Genomic DNA, 23132 nt, shown 5'->3' with positions numbered 1-23132 from the left:
TGAAAGATTAGCCACAAAATGTTGGCACCATCGTAACAGGTTGTAATCAAGCCCTAATCTCCATGGGAACAGAAGAGGAAAACCTGGTGTGGTAGTCTCAGGTTGGACTACTCCGAATCATCTTGGTTCTGACACACACACACACACACACACACACACACACACACACACACACACACACACACACACACACACATATACACACACACACACACATACACACACACAGACACACACGCGCGCACGCACGCACACACACACACCAACAGACACAGACACACACACAGACACACACACACAGACACAGACACACACACACACCGACAGACACACACAGAGACACACACAGACACACATACACACACAGACACAGACACACACACACACACACACACAGACACACACACACACACACAGACACACACACCGACAGACACGAACGCAAGTTTTGCAGGTCCATCAACTAATGTAAATACCTCTCACACTCTGCAGTAACCTGTGGATCATGAGAGAACCTTGATAAATCAACAGAACGTTAACACTTTATGTAGTGTCCTGTAATACTTGGTTTGAAGTGAGACGTCTTTGGTCATTCATAACACATCCATAAAGACTCTATATCGCATGACGCTGTACTTCATTTAAAGTCAGACACCTTTGGTTTTTTATTTTTAATACATTTGCAAAAATTTCTAAAAACTCTTTTTGCTTTGTCATTTTGGGTATTGTGTATAGATTGATCAAAGGAAAAAACGATTTAATAAATTTTAGAATATGGCTGTAAAGTAACAAAACGTGGAAAAAGTCAAGGTGTCACGTTCTGACCAGTAAAGGGGTTATTTGTTATTCTAGTTTGGTCAGGACGTGGCAGGGATGTTTGTTTTATATGGTTTGGGGTATGTTGGGCTATGTGTTTATATAGAGGGATGTTTGTTTAGAGTGTTCCGGGGGTTTTTGGTTAATGTTCTATGTTAGTGTATTTCTATGTTCTAGTCTAGTCTTTCTATTTCTATGTTTAGGGTTTTTGGTTGACCTTCAATTGGAGGCAGCTGTTCCTCGTTGCCTCTGATTGAGGGTCCTATGTATAGGGATGTTTTGCTATGGGGGTTTGTGGGTAGTTGTCTCCTTGTTTAGTGTTTGTGCACCTGACAGGACTGTTTCGTTATCATCGTTATTTTTGTATACGTGTTTGTTTCGGTTTTCCCTTCTTTCTGCCATTAAAAAAGAAGATGAGTATACATATTCCCGCTGCGTTTTGGTCTGATCATTACGACACCCGTTACACAAGGGGTCTGAGTACTTTCACTGGGCTGCTGGCCTTTTACTCCATCCATTCCAATGGCTGAATCACATCACATGTGGCCTACTGCACTACAGAAAACCCGCTAACCAAACAACAGTGCACGCACACTCAAAGGCAACCCGCTAACCAAACAACAGTGCACGCACACTCAAAGGCAACCCGCTAACCAAACAACAGTGTACGCACACTCAAAGGCAATTACACTCAACAATCTAAGTTTCTTTGTTTTTTTCCCAGACCACAAAAGTCATCCCCTGATGTGATTTAAGCATTGTTGTGAACACAGAAAATCACATTAGTCTTTTATTTTAATAAAAAAGTGTGGAAAATCTGGGGTAAACCTGGGGAACATCCTAAACCTAGAAAAACTAAACTAAGAAAACAGGAAAACAGGGTGCAGAAGTGTGCATGACTGACCTTTAGAGTGTGTGTTATCCTGCAGAACAGCATTGTGGGGGAAGTTGAGGTCAGGTCCAATATTGACTATGCACCCAAGAGAGAAAGAGGCTGGGCCATCCTAGAAATGTTTTACTGAAATATAATATAATACAGAACATTTAGCAGACGCTTTTATGCAAGCGACTTGCAGTCATGAGTGAATATATTTGTACATATTGGTGGTCCCTGGAATCGACTTGCAGTCATGAGTGAATATATTTGTACATATTGGTGGTCCCTGGAATCGAACCCACTATCCTGGTGTTGCAATGCTCTACCAAGACGCATGACAAGGTTATACATGCTTTGAGAAGCCTCAATTTCATGATTTATAAGGCCTTCAATAAGCGGTGCTTTTGCCACCCTTTATAAAGCACAGGTTTATGTCATATTTGACATAGTGGGTTATGTCACATTTGACATTGGTGGTTGTCTCACAGTTATTCCACATTTATGAACACTTTATAGAGCATGACATACGGTTATAGATGATTTGTAACACTTTTTTGTGTGTTTATGACAGTCTTATGTAGGCTTTTAAGCTGCACATCATTTAAAGCGGGACTGCCTTTTCATTGACATTATAGCCTACACAACAGGTATAACACATTGTAAGAATTGTCATAAACATTATAGCCTACACAACAGGTATAACACATTGTAAGAATTGTCATACCCCCTTATAGTATAATCTCATAATGATCCTGTCTAAATAACAGGTCTTGTCAGATGACTGACCCTCTTATATTATAATATCATAATGATCCTGTCTAAATAATAGGTATAGTCAGTCTGTTTTGCAGCATATCAATATGTAATGTATTACAAACCTTATAATAAGAACATTTTAAAGGGGAATGGAAACACTTTAGTTACGGTTACAGTTAGCTGGTTTCCCTAGTGGTTCCATTCCCCTTTAAGGGCTCAAACATGCTACTAACAAGTAATACAACATTATACCTGTTGATTATAAGTAATGTGTTATCATTCATAGAGACACAGAACATAACTGGGAGTGGAGAATAATCTCACTCCACACATTCAACAGACGTCCTGATCCATCCTCAAAAACCATGTGAAGAGAAATGTTGGGGGAAAAAACAAGCAACATTTTTACCAGTAACCTACCAGTAATCTACCAGTAATCTACCAGTAATCTTACCATTAATTTGACCAGTAATCTACCAGTAATCTTACCAGTAATCTACCAGTAATCTTACCAGTAATCTTACTAGTAATCTACCAGTAATCTTACCAGTAATCTACCAGTAATCTTACCAGTAATCTTACCAGCAATCTACCAGTAATTTTACCAGTAATCTACCAGTAATTTTACCAGTAATCTACCAGTAATCTTACCAGTAATCTACCAGTAATCTTACCAGTAACCTTACCAGTAATCTACCAGTAATCTTACCAGTAATCTTACTAGTAATCTTACCAGTAATCTTACCATTATGCTGCTACAGTCATAAAGCAAATAGGCAATGCACATTATAGCAATTTATCATAAAGTATTCAAACAAACAACTGATCAAAAATAATTTATTCATCGGTTTCCCAAAAGTAGGACTGTTTATTTATGATTACCATCTTATCTTGGTTTTGGTTAGTTAGACCTGATACACTGGGTCAGTTAATCTATGCTTGTGTTGCATTGTTGGGTAGAGTTTTGTCAGGTCAAAAAATATTTGAATACATTTTTGTTCTTTATCAGATGCTCTTATCCATTCACTGATTCCCAGAATGCAAGAGCAGCAGCATTCACTATGACAAGATAAAGTCGCCTGGTGTAATCTCTGCCCTGTGAGAATGAAGACAATGTTGTATTGTGTTAGGCTTATACTTGTTTGTCCCGTTGGCCCTGTGTCTCTCCAGCGTCCTCGATGACTTGTTTGCACATGGGACTTGTCTATTGTGTGTGTGGGGGTTCCCTAACTCCCTTTCTTAGAAATCCTGCTGGAGGTAGCTTCCAGGAAGAAGCCAGTGTCTATCTGAAGAAGTCAGGATTCCTGAAGGGATTTGAACACTGACCCAGCAGCTCAGTGTACCACTTTACTATGTGTTTACAATTCTAAGCATCTTCACACACACACACACACACACACACACACACACACACACACACACACACACACACACACACACACACACACACACACACACACACACACACACACACACACACACACACACACACACACACACACACTAGACATGGCCTAAACAAATCAATGTCTCATGACCATTGTTTGAAAGTGCTTGCTAGTCATTATCATGTTACAGAGCATGCCGTGTCACAGAGCTACGGTAAATAAAGTGCTGAGTTTTCATTTTAATGCGTGGTAGCGGTGAGTATGAGCGAAGGGCTCCACGGAGTCTGTGTGGTGAAGAGCTTGTTTTATCAGTGTGATTAGAGGACCACCACAGTGACTGGTGTTCCTGTCTAATAGCTAGCTGTGTGCTTTGTACTGTAGTCACTGGAGTTCCAGCAAACTGACGGGGAGCCCATGACTGTGTCCCAAACAGCACTTTATTCCCTACATAGTGCACTCCTTTTGACCAGGGATCCAGTAGTGGACAATAGGGAACAGGGTTTCATTTGAGGTGTATGCCCACACTAGGAGCACATGCTCTAAAGTGAAACAATGTCAAGTTCAAAGCATTCTGGCATACCCAGGCTAACCTCACCACAGTTACTTTAGTTTACAGCTACATTTGGAAAGACAGCCCTTAAAAAAGGAGAGAGTTTGTGTAGTTGTAGGAGCGTTGACGTGGGAATAAACAGGCCTATCTGTGTCAATACGACAGGCTTTTTCTCCTGCCTGACGGGCCAGGGCCAAATGAGGTCAGGGCCTGTTGCCCGGGGCACTGTGGGGTGCGGCCCAGACGCCCCTCTCCCGTCGCGGTGGGGCCGAGGAGGCAGGGGGAGGCAGCCGTGCTTCTGGGAAACCGTCTGGCTCTAATTGAAGCCTGACTGGCCTCACATGTCTCCACTTAGCCGGAGGAGGAGAGGAGAGGAGGAGACGGTTGATCCCGCTGGCCCTGGCCCTGACTGACTGAATGCCTGAGAGATGTGGGCGGTGTTCATTAGGTACGAAACTGAGAAAAAAGGGGCCAGAATGAAGTGAAACAGGGAGGTACTATCTGATCTTGTCCAATAAGAATGGTTTGTTTTAGTTTTCCGTTGCAAAACGCTTTGAAACTTTTTGCTACGGTGTACATTAACCTCCCTGCTTCCCACCTAGTCAACAGCCAGTGGAATCGCGTGGCGCGAAATACAAATACCTCAAAAATGCTTCAACTTCAATTTCTCAAACATATGACTATTTTACACCATTTTAAAGACAAGACTCTCGTTAATCTAACCACATTGTCCGATTTCAAAAAGGCTTTACAGCGAAAGCAAAACATTAGATTATGTCAAGAGAGTACCCTGCCAAAAATAATCACACAGACATTTTCAAAGCAAGCATATATGTCACAAAAACCCAAACCACTGCTAAATGCAGCACTAACCTTTGATGATCTTCATCAGATGACACTCCTAGGACATTATGCTATACAATACATGCATGTTTTGTTCAATCAAGTTCATATTTATATAAAAAAACAGCTTTTTACATTAGCATGTGATGTTCAGAACTAGCATACCCACCGCAAACTTCCGGTGAATTTACTAAATTACTCATGATTAACGTTCACAAAATACATAACAATTATTTTAAGAATTATAGATACAGAAATCCTTTATGCAATCGCGGTGTCAGATTTTAAAATAGCTTTTCGGCGAAAGCACATTTTGCAATATTCTGAGTACATAGCCCGGCCATCACGGCTAGCTAATTTGACACCCACCAAGTTTGGCCCTCACCAAACTCAGATTCACTATAAGAAAAATTGGATTACCTTTGCTGTTCTTCGTCGGAATGCACTCCCAGGACTTCTACTTCAACAACAAATGTTGTTTTGATTCCAAATAATCCATAGTTATATTCAAATATCTCCGTTTTGTTCGTGCGTTCAAGTCACTATCCGAAGGGTGACATGCGAGCGCATTTCGTGACAAAAAAATTCAAAATATTCCATTACCGTACTTCGAAGCATGTCAAACGCTGTTTAAAATCAATTTTTATGCTATTTTTCTCGTAAAATAATATTCCAACCGGGCGACGTTGTATTCATTCAAAGGCTGAAAGAAAAAAATGTAGAATTCTCATGAACGCGCTTCTCAGTCTCACTGTTCCCAGGCTGACCACTCACAAACAGAGCTGCTGTACTTCGCCCAGAGACTGCAGACACCCCATTACACTTTCTGGTGCCTTCTGAGAGCCAATGGAAGCCTTAGAAAATGTCAGGTTACAGCAGAGATGCTGTATTTTCGATAGAGATGCAACTGAAGGACAACAAATTGTCAGACAGGGCACTTCCTGTATGGAATCTTCTCAGGTTTTGGCCTGCCATATGAGTTCTGTTATACTCACAGACACCATTCAAACAGTTTTAGAAACTTTAGAGTGTTTACTACTAATTATATGCATATTCTCGTTTCTGGGCAAGAGTAGTAACCAGTTTAAATCGGGTACATTTTTTATCCGGCCATGCAAATACTGCCCCCTAGCCCCAACAGGTAAATTAACTACCCTGCAGTGTGCTCAGTTTCATTCCCCCTCATTAGCCCAACCACATCATCATACAGGTGTGGGATCTTCATTTGAGCCAGTTTGCCACTGCAGCAACAGGAAATGTGAATTATTATGTGGATTGTAATTAATGGACTTTTTTGTAGGGGTTGATATATTTTTTGTAAGGGTAAATCAAGTTTGAAATATCAAAGGAAATTACAAATTTCAGAAGCCTTTAAACCTCAAATGCACTATAAGTTTTAAATGTCCTGCATTTCAGGAACGTTCTCCTGCAACAGGGTGATCAAATTAAGATCCTACATCTGTACATTCACAACCCTCTCATTGCACAGTCCCTCACAGCCCCTACTGGACGTGGGCCAAAGCTAAGTGGATGACTGCATGTAGTGGTATAGTATGGGAAGGTATTTCACTACGCCCGTCCTGTTGGCTTGGAGTGTTAGGGAATGCTGACCGAGCCCTATGGCACACACAGCCAGTCCAGGGCCTGTATTCACAAAGCCCCACGGCACAGCAAGCCAGTCCAGGGCCTGCATTCACAAAGCCCTACAGCCCAGCTAGCCAGTCCAGGGCCTGTATTCACAAAGCCCTACAGCACAGCTAGCCAGTCCAAGGCCTGTATTCACAAAGCCCTACAGCACAGCTAGCCAGTCCAGGGCCTGTATTCACAAAGCCCTACAGCACAGCTAGCCAGTCCAGGGCCTGTATTCACAAAGCCCTACAACACAGCTAGCCAGTCCAGGGCCTGTATTCACAAAGCCCTACAGCACAGCTAGCCAGTCCAGGGCCTGTATTCACAAAGCCCTACAGCACAGCTAGCCAGTCCAGGGCCTGTATTCACAAAGCCCTACAGCACAGCTAGCCAGTCCAGGGCCTGTATTCACAAAGCCCTATAGCACAGCTAGCCAGTCCAGGGCCTGTATTCACAAAGCCCTACAGCACAGCTAGCCAGTCCAGGGCCTGTATTCACAAAGCCCTACAGCACAGCTAGCCAGTCCAGGGCCTGTATTCACAAAGCCCCTCAGAGTAGTGCTGATCTAGGATCAGTTTCCTTCTCTTATTCACCACAAATGAAAAGGCAAAAATGAAGCTAGATCAGCACTCTTACTCTTGAGATACTTTGTGAATATCCTTTGTATCTCTACTGTAGTATTCTGCAATACTCCAGTATCCCTGCACACTGTATATTTGGTACTGCCACTGACCCTGTATACAGCTTCCTCTCTTAGAGATTGAATACTGCACCGTTGGGAAAGTTAAGTATTTCACTGTACTTGTGATTGTGACAAATAAAAGTTGAAACTTGACGTTGTTCTATGTGCCATCCTGACGTGAAATGCCTTACATTGTTTATGTATCTATGTTCCCTGCTCCGTATCTTGTGGAGAAAACCAAGGACAGACACAATGGTAAACAAACAGTGCTTCTCAGAAATGTTTCCACAGTGCTGTAAGATATGTGAGTGCCTGAGGTGGAAAACTGGGTAGTAGGATTACAAAAACAAAGAATTCCCTCTCATGCTGTACTACCCCCTCTCTCTCTCTCTTTCTCTCTCATTTTCTCTCTCTCCCTCTCATTGTTAGTCTCTCCCTCTGTCATTCTTCTCTCTCTGTGACAACATGCCGTTCGTTTCCCATCAGTCACATGGCTTGGTATTTCTCTAAAATGTTATCATCTTTGTTTTATACAGGTCAGAAAGAAATGTTAGAGTTGAATTGTGTGAAGACAATTATGGAAAGCAGTAAATGCTGATGAGCAAACAAAAAGGGCTTTCAAAAGATACACCTGGCTTGGAACCCTTCTGTTTTGATAAGAGTGTGATAGGGAAAGATGAAACACTGTCATTGTTGAATTGACAGTTTACGGTATATCTATTTCCTTAACAGCTATGACATTTTTACATTTGAGTCATTTTAGCAGACATTCGTATCCAGAGCAACTTACAATTAGTGCATTCAACTACCAATTAGTTGTTGTTTACTTAAAGTCTCCATGCAGCCGTTTTTATCTCAATATCAATTAGTACATTGTTTAGCTTTGGTACTATTTTCACAAGTATGTGGTGAATTTTCTAAACTCTCAGTTCAAAATTCCAAACTGATAATGCAGCCAGTCTTACATTCAAAAGCTTTCATTGTGCATTCATTTTGTTTGCAGACATCTTTCACCACACAACCATTGATCAAAAAATATAAGTTTACTGTGAAATATAACAAGTACATTGGTTAAATCCCCAAAACACAACCTAATGATATCTTCTCAATGTAGTTATTTTAACAACCAGTTAATCCAAGAGAAACAAATCATTTTGTAATATAATTTGTACAGTACAGTAAATAACAGTATATTACACTGTTTTCACACTGGGCAGTACACTTCACTTCCCATCATATTTCCATCATTTCTATCCCATGTGTCACCAAAAGCGTGGTCACTGAAGACACCTTTCACAATGTGATCAAATGAAAGAACTTCAAGAAACAGAATATTTAGCAGGCCGTAATTTTCACCAAGGCTGTCTTCACCATAGGTTCATGCACCTGGGGAAAAATCTTTTGGCGTGGCGAAATCCACTTGGCACAGATGTAATTTAAACATCTAGTTTTGATTTACATTTAATTGACATGTCAAATTATGTGAATTCAATGTGAAATCAACAAAAAAATTCAGCATGTCATTGGATTTAGGTTAAAAGTTGGATGGAAAAAAAACAATTCCCTTACGTCGATGACTTTTGCAAATCCAATCAGTTTTCCACGTTGATTCAACATCATGAGATTAAATTTTTTTGTTTGAATGACATGGAAACTGTTTTTTTGCCCAATTGGAGAGGTCTGGATTGAAATCATTGCATGCCTCTGTAAGTGTTGCTTCCATCCCTCTCCTTGCCCCAACCTGGGCTCGAACCAGGGACCCGCTGAACACAACAACAGCCTCCCACGAAGCACTGTTACCTATCGCTCTACAAAAGCTATGGCCCTTGCAGAGCAAGGGAAACAACTACTTCAAGGTCTCATAGCGAGTGACATCGCAGATTGAAACGCTACTAGCGCGCACTGCTAACTAGCTAGCCATTTCACAGTGGTTACACCTCATCCATGGCCTGATGGCAACCATACAGTTGCGGCCAAATATATTGGCACCCTTGCACTTTTCTTAAATAATTCCCCATTTCTTCTAAAGTAAGTTTGGTTCTCCACACCTTGTTATTGGATTTTCAACACTGCAAAAACAATGTTATTTTCTAAACTCAAATGTATTTATTTATTTTTTAAATAATGACAAATGGCATGGACAAAATTATTGGCACCCCCAGAGCTAGTACTTAGTTGCACAGCCTTTGGCCAAGATAACTGCAGACAAATTCTTCTTGTAGCCATCATTGAGCTTGCTGCACCTTTCTACTGACAATTTGGCTCACTTTTCAGCAGGGAACTGCTTTAATGTTATAAAGTTAGAGGGATGGCCTCCACCAACTGCTGTTTTCAGCTCTTTCCATAGTTTATGGATGTGATTCAGACCTGAACTTTTCATTGGCTACTCCAGAACAGTCCAGCGTTTCTTCTTGAACCATTCCAGGGTGCTTTGATGTGTGTTTGTGGTTGTTGTCCTGCTAGAAGATCCAGAACCTTTAACAGACGCAGTTTTTGGACGTTAATAGTTATTTTTTTTCAATTAAAATGGTCCAAAATAAACAAAAATAGCTTCTTAGCAAATAGCAATTACTGAAGCAAGAATTTTGCTAGGACTGTCTGGGAGTGGTCTGAGTGGTCTAATTGGACGAGCCTAATGGGAGGAACCTGAAAACAAGCTGTTATTGGCAGAGAGGTTTGAAACTCTCTTTGTTATTGGTCTATGTCACCAGGCAGTGCAACAATCCATTTCACCAAAACAGGTTGAAATTTCAGGTGGTCTTTTCAAACCGCTCTTATACTAAAACAGCATTAGCATAATTTTCACAATATTTTTCCAACATCATAGTATGGAAATATATATAAAACAGGGAAATCATGTTTTTGACTGCACGGGGACAGAAAGGAGCATACCTCTCCACACCCATGAGCAAAACTATATTTGATAGTTTTTTAAATTTTTTTTAATAAAAGGTTAGTATGCCCATAAAAGCTGTATGGGAGATAATACATGGGGCATTTAGGTATCCAGTGCTTTTGCAGGATTCAAGCAGAAAATATATACGTAGATATATTTTGGGGGCAGTTAAAATAAGGGTATTCTACTAGAGTTCCAGAATGCAATGTTTGTATTGAATCTGCAACATATGAGATGCAGCTTGTACCTGAATAGTCTGCTTTTCCTACTTGGAGACAACCAGTGTTTTTGGTAGTTTGTAGTGCTGTTTTCTACATTCTACCATCACAATGCCATTAATTCACTGCTGTTTCCAGCAGCCACCATTCCATTGCAAAGTCATTTCTATTGATTCAGTTTCAATATCCAGGCATCATTTAATATGATACACATTCACTTGTAAATATTGATATTTCTCAGTCAGTCTGTGCCAGTGTAAAGGCTATGAATGTTAGCTTATGAAAATAATAGGCTCAAAGACAATTGAGCTAAAGGAAGTAATGATGACAAAACAATTTGAAGTATTCTGCTGTTCTCCAGCTACTGTTCGTTATTTAGTCATGGACCAATAGGCTTCATAGGTGAGGTAATAGGCTGCCTCTATGTGAAGTTATGACAGTATGACTTATTGTTCCACTCTCTCCTCTACAGCACATGAACTGATAGTATGCTGCCCTCTGGTGGGTCTGTTCAATAAGAGCCAAACCCGGAGCAAAAATCAAAGTCTGTCCAATGCCCTTGGTTTTGTTCAGATTAAGGCCTTAAAATGAAAATGTAATAATTATAATGCACTTTTTTTTTAAACAAACTGTTTTAAGAGTGATTGTTGTATGAGCTATTATTAAAGACAAACATTTGATATTTTGAATGAATTGACAAGGTTGCAGTCCATAATGGCCATCTAGTATACACTCAGTCAGTCAGCCGTAGTGACAAGATGGTCTTTACTTTATTGCAGCTTTTGATTACATGGCAATGATAGAAACCTCAAATCAAACACTATGAAACAAAAAGAAAAATGGCTAATAATAACATCATATTGCTACATTAAAACTCCAAAATAAAATGGAAAAACAGATATATCCACTATATATTTAAGTATATACAACCTTGATAAATAACCAGTAACCAAATTCTGTCTAGATTAATGATTGTTTTATTTGCTGTTTCCTTGTCGTCTCTATAAGCAGTCTGCTGAGACGAGGCTAGGAGAAACTAATCAGGGAAACAGGGCTATGTGCTATGGAAGCAGATTCTTGGCAAAAAAACAATATTGAAATAAAACTAATACTGATGAATAATTTGTCAATATCAATGGTTCTTTATTTTTGGCATGAATTTGCCTCCATAAATGAGGAAAAACATGAATAACAGACAGCCAGGCACTGATCACAGAGTAGAGAAGGTTTTATGCACAAATAAACCTGCATTTGCTAGATGCAATTTTGATGCCATGTACGATTCCGCTTTAAAAACAAATAATGTATACCAAAGCTGACTTAAGAGGTCTTGCACTGGGAGAGTAGTTCCACCACTATGAAGCATAGTGGTACATTCCTGATCAGAGTAGTTCCACCACTATGGAGCATAGTGGTACATTCCTGATCAGAGTAGTTCACCACTATGGAGCGTAGTGGTACATTCCTGATCAGAGTAGTTCCACCACTATGGAGCATAGTGGTACATTCCTGATCAGAGTAGTTCACCACTATGGAGCTTAGTGGTACATTCCTGATCAGAGTAGTTCCACCACTATGGAGCGTAGTGGTACATTCCTGATCAGAGTAGTTCCACCACTATGGAGCGTAGTGGTACATTCCTGATCAGAGTAGTTCACCACTATGGAGCGTAGTGGTACAGTGCCTTGCGAAAGTATTCGGCCCCCTTGAACTTTTCGACCTTTTGCCACATTTCAGGCTTCAAACATAAAGATATAAAACTGTAATTTTTTGTGAAGAATCAACAACAAGTGGGACACAATTATGAAGTGGAACGAAATTTATTGGATATTTCAAACTATTTTAACAAATAAAAAACTGAAAAATTGGCCGTGCAAAATTATTCAGCCCCTTTACTTTCAGTGCAGCAAACTCTCTCCAGAAGTTCAGTGAGGATCTCTGAATGATCCAATGTTGACCTAAATGACTAATGATGATAGAATCCACCTGTGTGTAATCAAGTCGTATAAATGCACCTGCTCTGTGATAGTCTCAGAGGTCCGTTTAAAGCGCAGAGAGCATCATGAAGAACAAGGAACACACCAGGCAGGTCCGAGATACTGTTGTGGAGAAGTTTAAAGCCGGATTTGGATACAAAAAGATTTCCCAAGCTTTAAACATCCCAAGGAGCACTGTGCAAGCGATAATATTGAAATGGAAGGAGTATCAGACCACTGCAAATCTACGAAGACCCGGCCGTCCCTCTAAACTTTCAGCTCATACAAGGAGAAGACTGATCAGAGATGCAGCCAAGAGGCCCATGATCACTCTGGATGAACTGCAGAGATCTACAGCTGAGGTGGGAGACTCTGTCCATAGGGCAACAATCAGTCGTATACTGCACAAATCTGGCCTTTATGGAAGAGTGGCAAGAAGAAAGCCATTTCTTAAAGATATCCATAAAAAGTGTTGTTTAAAGTTTGCCACTAGCCACTTGGGAGACACACCAAACATGTGGAAGAAGGTGCTCTGGTCAGATGAAACCAAAATCGAACTTTTTGGCAACAATGCAAAACGTTATGTTTGGCGTAAAAGCAACACAGCTCATCACCCTGAACACAACATCCCCACTGTCAAACATGGTGGTGGCAGCATCATGGTTTGGGCCCGCTTTTCTTCAGCAGGGGCAGGGAAGATGGTTAAAATTGATGGGAAGATGGATGGAGCCAAATACAGGACCATTCTGGAAGAGAACCTGATGGAGTCGGCAAAAGACCTGAGACTGGGACGGAGATTTGTCTTCCAACAAGACAATGATCCAAAACATAAAGCAAAATCTACAATGGAATGGTTCACAAATAAACATATCCAGGTGTTAGAATGGCCAAGTCAAAGTCCAGACCTGAATCCAATCGAGAATCTGTGGAAAGAACTGAAAACTGCTGTTCACAAACGCTCTCCATCCAACCTCACTGAGCTCGAGCTGTTTTGCAAAGAGGAATGGGCAAAAGTTTCAGTCTCTCGATGTGCAAAACTGATAGAGACATACCCCAAGCGACTTACAGCTGTAATCGCAGCAAAAGGTGGCGCTACAAAGTATTAACTTAAGGGGGCTGAATAATTTTGCACGGCCAATTTTTCTGTTTTTTATTTGTTAAAAATGTTTGAAATATCCAATAAATTTCGTTCCACTTCATGATTGTGTCCCACTTGTTGTTGATTCTTCACAAAAAATTACAGTTTTATATCTTTATGTTTGAAGCCTGAAATGTGGCAAAAGGTCGAAAGGTTCAAGGGGGCCAAATACTTTCGCAAGGCACTGTACATCCCTAAGCGACAGCTGTGTTTTGTCTCAAATCCAATCCAACAAACATTCCAGGGTGTTCCAATTCCAGGAACGGACAGTCCACTGCCCAGGCTTGGTTTGTCTTACAGGTATTATTACTGTATTCCTAGGCGTTGTTTGTCTTACGGGTATTATTACTGTATTACTAGTACAGTAAAGGATGCAACAGCTATTTGAAATTGAGAGAGTTATTCCAATGCGTTAGGATGGTGAGTGTGGGTTGAAGAAGGTGAAACCTGGATTGTTCTAGCATTTTATACTGTATCTACAAATGAGGAAGGACATTTAAGAGTGCTCCTATGGGATAAAAAGATAGGTGAGGGCATCTTTGTAGCATTTAAGAGGTAAAAATAACCAGCTCCACTTAGAAAGACGGTCTTTGTGAATTAGCTAACCAGCAGCATGACAGGACACATTTCATTGGGAGTGTCAGGTAGACAATGACAATGAATAGAAAATAGGATATAGGGAAAGGGGGATACCTAGTCAGTTGTACACCATAAAATGTTATTATTGTTAAATTATCTTGTGTGTATGTTACAGTTAGCGAGATATAGGAGAGGAAAAAAGAGATGCGAGAAAGACAAGGAAAGAGAGAAGAAAAGATGAATGATAGAGATAAAAGAGGAGAGAGAAAGAGAGAGAGAAAGAGACAGAGAAAGTGAGAGAGAAAGAGAGAGAGAAAGTGAGAGAGAAAGAGACAGAGAGAAAGAGAGAGGAGAAATATGAGAGGAAAAAGAGAGAAGAGGAAAAAGAGAGGACAGAATAGAGGGATGGGGCAGATGAGGACAATACCTCAGTTTCCAGATACCTCAAATCTCTGTGAGCCCCTGAGTTGTGCCCCGTACTGACTGACAGACACACAGACACTCTCTCCGACAGACTCTCTAGTCCCCTGAATGGACCTCCAAGTCCAACAGGAAATGAAGAGCGATAGCTGAGCCCTAGCCCATAATCCTACACTAAGACCATGTGCAAACCACTCATCAGGGTAGTGTACATTAGGGCACACAACGGAAAACATTTTGCAATGGAAATGAAAATGAACACATCTTGGACAAGTCAAGGTAGTCCCCACCTGTTTCAGTCCCCGTTCTTCCATTTCGGTGCCCAATGAACACAACACTGTGTTTAACAACCGTGTTTTGAAGTGTGTTTTTACAACAAAGTTAGCACCTCTAAACTGCTGTCAAACAACTGGGGATACATATGAACAACAAAGAGTCAGGGGCAAACAGCTATGGAGGAATACAGCTGTCAAAGTTCAATTATTGTCACAGATTATGTGCATATAAACAGGCAAATGAAATGGCAAACATGTTCATTTAATGATGTTAATTTTAAAAACTCATTGTAAATGAACTCTTCCTTCAGTTACTGAGTGACAGTTTGGACAGAGTCTAAGTTTATCCTGATACAGACCGATCCAGAGACAAGTAACAATCTCCTGAGAGGCAACTTTGACAGAAAGACTTCAAAAAAGTTTATTCTCGTTTCAAAAAAATCCTCGGTTGGCAATATAACCCATTCCCCCTCAGTCTTTCTAAAAACGTTATCAAAAACTAAAACTGAAACCCAAAAGCTGAAGATTCTGAGGGAAATATATACAGTAGTAAGCTTTACAAACACACGTTGCCCATCATATTAACACATACAGAAAAGCATCTCACCTTTCTTTTTGAAAGCTAGTGAGAATATTTTGGTTGGGATGCCACAACAACTCCATCAGACCTGCTGAGTTTAGATGAGGTGTGTGTGTGTGTGTGTGTGTGTGTGTGTGTGTGTGTGCGTGTGTATGACTTCAGTGTACGACATATTGGTGTGTGTGACAGTATGGGTGTGTGTGCACATGTCTTTTTGAGGGAGGGGATCCATTTTACCCAGAAAGCGATAGACCCCTTCCTCCCAAAATAAACACAGCAAAGAGTTGAGAGAGAGAGATGGAGAGCATTCAGACACAGAGACAGGAGCAGGGGGAAGAGGAGGAGGAGGAAGAGGAGGAGGGGAGGCTTTGGCTCCTGGTTCTGAAAAAAAACTCAGCTACCCAGCATGCACCCTGTCCTGTTGGTCGCCCTGTAGAATCCCAAAGCTAGAGCCTATCCCAGAGAAATGCTGCCCGAGGCCAGAGGCCCCAGCCCCCAGTCTGCAGCACCAGCCCCATCCCCAGGCCTGAAAACACAAGTCTCAGGGTCTCAGCAGGATGGGTCCAAACTCTCTCAACGAGGGGAAGAGGAGGAGTCCTGAGAAGCTCTAGTGTCTCTTCATGGAGGAGACCTTCTTCTTGCGGGTGGCCAGCATCTCATAGAAGGGATCCCTGCTGATGGCAGCTCTGTGAGGGTGGGGGTAGAAGGGGGGTAAGTCAGTACACTCCCCTGGTGGGATAACCTAGTTTGCCCTCATTTACACTGTAAATATAATCTGGGGTGCCTTGCAATTTCCCAGGTTCCTAGTTTTTTATCAATGCTGTATGGTGGAAAGGATCAGAGGTCAAAAGGAAGCTACGAGTATCTTTGGATTACACATCATATTAAGAGAGATAATGGGGTAACACTTTCATTGAATAGTATCTAAATTAGGGCTTTGTAACCGATCCATAACTCATCCATATCAAAATCCCAACCCATCCATTACCCATCCATAACAAAACCACAACACATCCATAACCCATCCATAACAAAAATCACAACCCATCCATAACCCATCCATAACAAAACCACAACCCATCCATAACCCATCCATAACAAAATCACAACCCATCCATAACCCATCCATAACAAAACCACACCCCACCCATAACCCATCCATAACAAAACCACAACCCATCCATAACCCATACATAACAAAACCACAACCCATCCATAACAAAATCACAACCCATCCATAAACCATCCATAACAAAACCACAACCCATCCATAACAAAATCACAACCCATCCATAACCCATTCATAACAAAACCACAACACATCCATAAACCATCCATAACAAAACCACACCCCATCCATAACCCATCCATAACAAAACCACACCCCATCCATAAACCATCCATAACCCATCCATAACAAAACCACAATCATCCATAAACCATCCATAACAAAACCACAACCCATCCATAACCCATCCATAACAAAATCACAACCCATCCATAACAAAATCACAACCCATCCATAACCCATCCATAACAAAATCACAACCCATCCATAACCCATCCATAACAAAATCACAACCCATCCATTAACCATTCATAACAAAATCACAACCCATCCATAAACCATCCATAACAAAGCCATAACCCATCCATAACAAATTCACAACCCATTCATGACAAAAATCACAAAACATCCATAACCCATTCATAACAAAATCACAACCCATTCATAACAAAATCACAACCCATCCATAACAAAATCACAACCCATCCATAAACCATTCATAACAAAATTATAACCCATCTATAACCCATTCATAACAAAATCACAACCCATCCATAAACCATTCATAACAAAATCACAACCCATCTATAACCCATTCATAACAAAATAACAACCCATCCATAACCCATACATAACAAAACCACAACCCATCCATAACCCATTCATAACAAAACCACAACCCATCCATAACAAAACCACAACCCATCCATAACCCATCCATAACTTGTTGATAAGCAGTACTACTGACTTGATGCTGTTCATCCACTCATCCTTCTCCTCGGTGGTGGGAGCAGAGATCCTGTAGAAGGTGTGGTTCCCCTCCACCACTCTGCCGTCCGCCTCCGTCTTACAGGCCTTGATCACCTGGTCCTTGTTCTCTGGGATGAAGAGCTCAAAGCAGTTCTACGCAGAGGAGAGGAGAATCAATCTTAAATTGTATTTTCTTGATTCCTCAGGTCCTCCCTCCTCATCTTCTCTAAACACATTGGAGCAGAAGATCTAAGGTTCCTCCAATCGTCTCTTCTCCTCCAAAACGTTTTGAGAATGAGGCAAGGAGAGAGAATGTGAGGAATGCCACAACTGTATCAGAACTGCTGAGTTTAATAAGGTGTGTGTGTTCCTGCAGGCGCATGTGTTTAATCAAGGAAGTACAATCGAGATGAACCCAAGCTGTGTTATGTGCTGTTCCACACTACCACCAGGGGGAGACAACGTCTAGTCTGAGACATTACTGAACTATAATCTCCCCTTTCTGCCGAAGTGTGCACTTGTTCACTTCCCTTCATGGATTTGGAAGGAAATTACTGCAATATGGAAACTCCCTCTAGCCCATGTTTACACCAATCCAATGCTGTCCAATTTATGACAAGTAGTGAACGGGTGCACACTTCAGGAGGAAGGAGATTACTGGATGGATCAGTCCAGATCAGTTTGTCATATCTTGCAGATCTCAGAAGTGAACTCATGTCAATATTTGTCCATGTCACACATCATTGGCTGTGTTGATCAGCTATATGCCTCAATCCCAAATGAATGGGAGGTGAAATAACGGTCTTATTTCCTGATCATATTAAGATCAAGAAATTTGACGGTATGCTTTTATGTGTGTGTGTGTGTGTGTTTTTACTATCCTTGTGGGTAGGATAGTAAAACAAGGAACATTTTGCCAGTCCCCACAAGAAAGAAATGACTATTCTAGGCTTAGAGGTTAGGTTTAGGGTTACAATTAGGGTTAAGGTCAGGGGTTAGGGAAAATAGGATTTTGAATGGGAATCAATTGTTTGGTCCCCAAAGGAGAGTGGTCGAACCAGCAAAGGGTGCAGTGTGTGCTTACAGGCTTCTTGTCCTCCACCTCCCGGATGCTGAGGTTCTCCAGTGGAATGATCCCTCTGGGCTCTTTGTCCTATAGGACAGAAACATGGAAGTTAAGATGAATCTGTTAAGAGGACAGAAACAGGGAAGTTAAGATGAATCTGTTAAGAGGACAGAAACAGGGAAGTTAAGATGAATCTGTTAAGAGGACAGAAACATGGAAGTTAAGATGAACCTGTTAAGAGGACAGAAACATGGAAGTTAAGATGAATCTGTTAAGAGGACAGAAACATGGAAGTTAAGATGAATCTGTTAAAAGGACAGAAACATGGAAGTTAAGATGAATCTGTTAAGAGGACAGAAACAAGGAAGTTAAGATGAATCTGTTAATAAGAGGACAGAAACATGGAAGTTAAGATGAACCTGTTAAGAGGACAGAAACATGGAAGTTAAGATGAACCTGTTAAGAGGACAGAAACAGGGAAGTTAAGATGAATCTGTTAAGAGGACAGAAACATGGAAGTTAAGATGAATCTGTTAAGAGGACAGAAACATGGAAGTTAAGATGAATCTGTTAATAAGAGGACAGAAACATGGAAGTTAAGATGAACCTGTTAAGAGGACAGAAACATGGAAGTTAAGATGAATCTGTTAAGAGGACAGAAACATGGAAGTTAAGATGAATCTGTTAATAAGAGGACAGAAACATGGAAGTTAAGATGAACCTGTTAAGAGGACAGAAACATGGAAGTTAAGATGAATCTGTTAAGAGGACAGAAACATGGAAGTTAAGATGAATCTGTTAAGAGGACAGAAACATGGAAGTTAAGATGAATCTGTTAAGAGGACAGAAACATGGAAGTTAAGGTGAATCTGTTAATAAGAGGACAGAAACATGGAAGTTAAGATGAACCTGTTAAGAGGACAGAAACATGGAAGTTAAGATGAATCTGTTAATAAGAGGACAGAAACATGGAAGTTAAGATGAACCTGTTAAGAGGACAGAAACATGGAAGTTAAGATGAATCTGTTAAGAGGACAGAAACATGGAAGTTAAGATGAATCTGTTAATAAGAGGACAGAAACATGGAAGTTAAGATGAACCTGTTAAGAGGACAGAAACATGGAAGTTAAGATGAATCTGTTAAGAGGACAGAAACATGGAAGTTAAGATGAATCTGTTAAGAGGACAGAAACATGGAAGTTAAGATGAATCTGTTAAGAGGACAGAAACATGGAAGTTAAGGTGAATCTGTTAATAAGAGGACAGAAACATGGAAGTTAAGATGAATCTGTTAAGAGGACAGAAACATGGAAGTTAAGATGAATCTGTTAAGAGGACAGAAACATGGAAGTTAAGGTGAATCTGTTAATAAGAGGACAGAAACATGGAAGTTAAGATGAACCTGTTAAGAGGACAGAAACATGGAAGTTAAGATGAATCTGTTAATAAGAGGACAGAAACATGGAAGTTAAGATGAACCTGTTAAGAGGACAGAAACATGGAAGTTAAGATGAACCTGTTAAGAGGACAGAAACATGGAAGTTAAGATGAACCTGTTAAGAGGACAGAAACAGGGAAGTTAAGATGAATCTGTTAAGAGGACAGAAACATGGAAGTTAAGATGAATCTGTTAATAAGAGGACAGAAACATGGAAGTTAAGATGAACCTGTTAAGAGGACAGAAACATGGAAGTTAAGATGAATCTGTTAAGAGGACAGAAACATGGAAGTTAAGATGAATCTGTTAATAAGAGGACAGAAACATGGAAGTTAAGATGAACCTGTTAAGAGGACAGAAACATGGAAGTTAAGATGAATCTGTTAAGAGGACAGAAACATGGAAGTTAAGATGAATCTGTTAAGAGGACAGAAACATGGAAGTTAAGATGAATCTGTTAAGAGGACAGAAACATGGAAGTTAAGGTGAATCTGTTAATAAGAGGACAGAAACATGGAAGTTAAGATGAACCTGTTAAGAGGACAGAAACATGGAAGTTAAGATGAATCTGTTAATAAGAGGACAGAAACATGGAAGTTAAGATGAACCTGTTAAGAGGACAGAAACATGGAAGTTAAGATGAATCTGTTAAGAGGACAGAAACATGGAAGTTAAGATGAATCTGTTAATAAGAGGACAGAAACATGGAAGTTAAGATGAACCTGTTAAGAGGACAGAAACATGGAAGTTAAGATGAATCTGTTAAGAGGACAGAAACATGGAAGTTAAGATGAATCTGTTAAGAGGACAGAAACATGGAAGTTAAGATGAATCTGTTAAGAGGACAGAAACATGGAAGTTAAGGTGAATCTGTTAATAAGAGGACAGAAACATGGAAGTTAAGATGAATCTGTTAAGAGGACAGAAACATGGAAGTTAAGATGAATCTGTTAAGAGGACAGAAACATGGAAGTTAAGGTGAATCTGTTAATAAGAGGACAGAAACATGGAAGTTAAGATGAACCTGTTAAGAGGACAGAAACATGGAAGTTAAGATGAATCTGTTAATAAGAGGACAGAAACATGGAAGTTAAGATGAACCTGTTAAGAGGACAGAAACATGGAAGTTAAGATGAACCTGTTAAGAGGACAGAAACATGGAAGTTGATAAACCTGTTAAGGACTGCTGTGGGACATGGCTTAAAATACAGACAGCAAAATGTGGCGCTTACTAAAAGGATATTACACTTCAAAATGTGGTGGTTATTAAAGGGATATTACACTTCAAAATGTGGTGGTTATTAAAGGGATATTACACTTCAAAATGTGGTGGTTATTAAAGGGATATTACACTTCAAAATGTGGTGGTTATTAAAGGGATATTACACTACAAAATGTGGTGGTTAGTAAAGGGATATTACACTACAACATGTGGCGGATTCTAAAGGGATATTACACTACAACATGTGGCAGATTCTAAAGGGATATTACACTACAACATGTGGCAGATTCTAAAGGGATATTACACTATATTATATTTTCTTGCGAATGGAATATCCCTGTTAATGACATTAAATATTTTTTTTACATTTACATAGTCATTTAACAGACACTCTTATCCAGAGCGAGTTACAGGAGCAATTAGGGTTAAGTGCCTTGCTCAAGGGCACATCTACAGATTTTTCACCTAGTCGGCGCGGGGCTTCGAACCAGCGACCTTTCAGTTACTGGCCCAACGTTCTTAACCGCTAGGCTACCTGCCACCAATGAATACACAGTAGAGCAGTGAACAAGTACACAAACAGAACAGGTTACAGTGTGACAATGTGTTGTAACTTGCAACTGTAAGATCCATCATAATAGCCATGTATGTATGTGTGCCTGTTGCAGACATTTAAGATATATTGAATTGAACATGATAACTGATGGCTCCAGTTCCAGTCCAGTACTTACAGTGGTGTACTCAAAGTAATACAGACAGTTGTACTTACAGTGGTGTACTCAAAGTAATACAGACAGTTGTACTTACAGTGGTGTACTCAAAGTAATACAGACAGTTGTACTTACAGTGGTGTACTCAAAGTAATACAGACAGTTGTACTTACAGTGGTGTACTCAAAGTAATACAGACAGTTGTACTTACAGTGGTGTACTCAAAGTAATACAGACAGTTGTCCGTGAGAATGAACCATCTTCTCTTCCAGGTCTTGACGCGTCCCCCTGAGGAATAGAGAGACGGTGTTAGCCAGACTCAGGGGGGAGAGAGAGAAAGAGAGGGATGGGCACCGGACACCGGAGGGCAGAGCAGCAGACAGGCACACAGACAGACGCATGGATAGACAGACAGGCAGATAACAGGTATAGAACTACAACTCCCATCTCCCTACATTCCCCATCAAGCACCGTACAGTACCATGCTCCTCCGGCAACCCACACATAGCATCTAGACTACCAGTTATTCTACTCTACATGAGAGAGAAGCATGAGATTACAGAGGAGTTCTGTTGACTAAACTGGGCTTTGATAAGACCAAGGTATTCTGTAATCGCCTTTTTACACTATTGTGCCGACCTGTTGGCTCCGATATGTTCTTTTCACATTTTCCTTTCAGAACGGTTCCAGCAACTATGGTGGATGCATAACTGGGCCAGCTCAGTACAGCTTGGTTCGGCTCGGCTCTGTAGTGAAAAGCCCTTAGCCTTATAGATTAGACAGAGCAGTATATCATGTTTAATACTGTCTGAAACCTGAGTGCTCATTTTAACTGTCCTACCTCTCCTCCGTAGGTCCTCAGTATAGCTGACTCAGGACTTACAGTCTCTCTCAGAGTAGACACCTAAAGGACATAAACAGCCTCTCAGAGTAGACAACTTCTAAAGGAGATCAATAGCTGGGATATAAAACCAAACACTTGTTAAAGTTTAGACCTCCAAGAGTTAATGAGATCCTACTATGGGGAATGTGAAA

General features: G+C 40.5%; 1 protein-coding gene across 4 annotated transcripts in view; it reads right to left on the bottom strand.

Annotated features, from left to right (window-relative positions):
- Positions 1-15286: 15286 nt before the first annotated feature.
- Positions 15287-23132, bottom strand: part of LOC115171821 (cytohesin-1) — a 112905-nt gene continuing 105059 nt past the window's right edge. For 3 of the 4 annotated variants that reach the window (XM_029728991.1, XM_029728988.1, XM_029728990.1), the window contains exons 10-13: positions 22309-22387; positions 18746-18814; positions 17660-17814; positions 15287-16309 (exon numbers count right to left, since the gene is read on the bottom strand). In XM_029728991.1, the coding sequence (XP_029584851.1) occupies positions 16231-16309; positions 17660-17814; positions 18746-18814; positions 22309-22387 (382 nt within the window). In that variant the 3' untranslated portion in view covers positions 15287-16230. The remainder of the gene's footprint in view (positions 16310-17659; positions 17815-18745; positions 18815-22308; positions 22388-23132) is intronic. The other variant, XM_029728989.1, reaches the window with a different exon arrangement.

The sequence above is a fragment of the Salmo trutta genome, chromosome 32, assembly GCF_901001165.1.
Source record: "Salmo trutta chromosome 32, fSalTru1.1, whole genome shotgun sequence".
Classification (NCBI taxonomy): domain Eukaryota; kingdom Metazoa; phylum Chordata; class Actinopteri; order Salmoniformes; family Salmonidae; genus Salmo; species Salmo trutta.
This window is presented reverse-complemented; position numbering and strand designations above follow the sequence as displayed.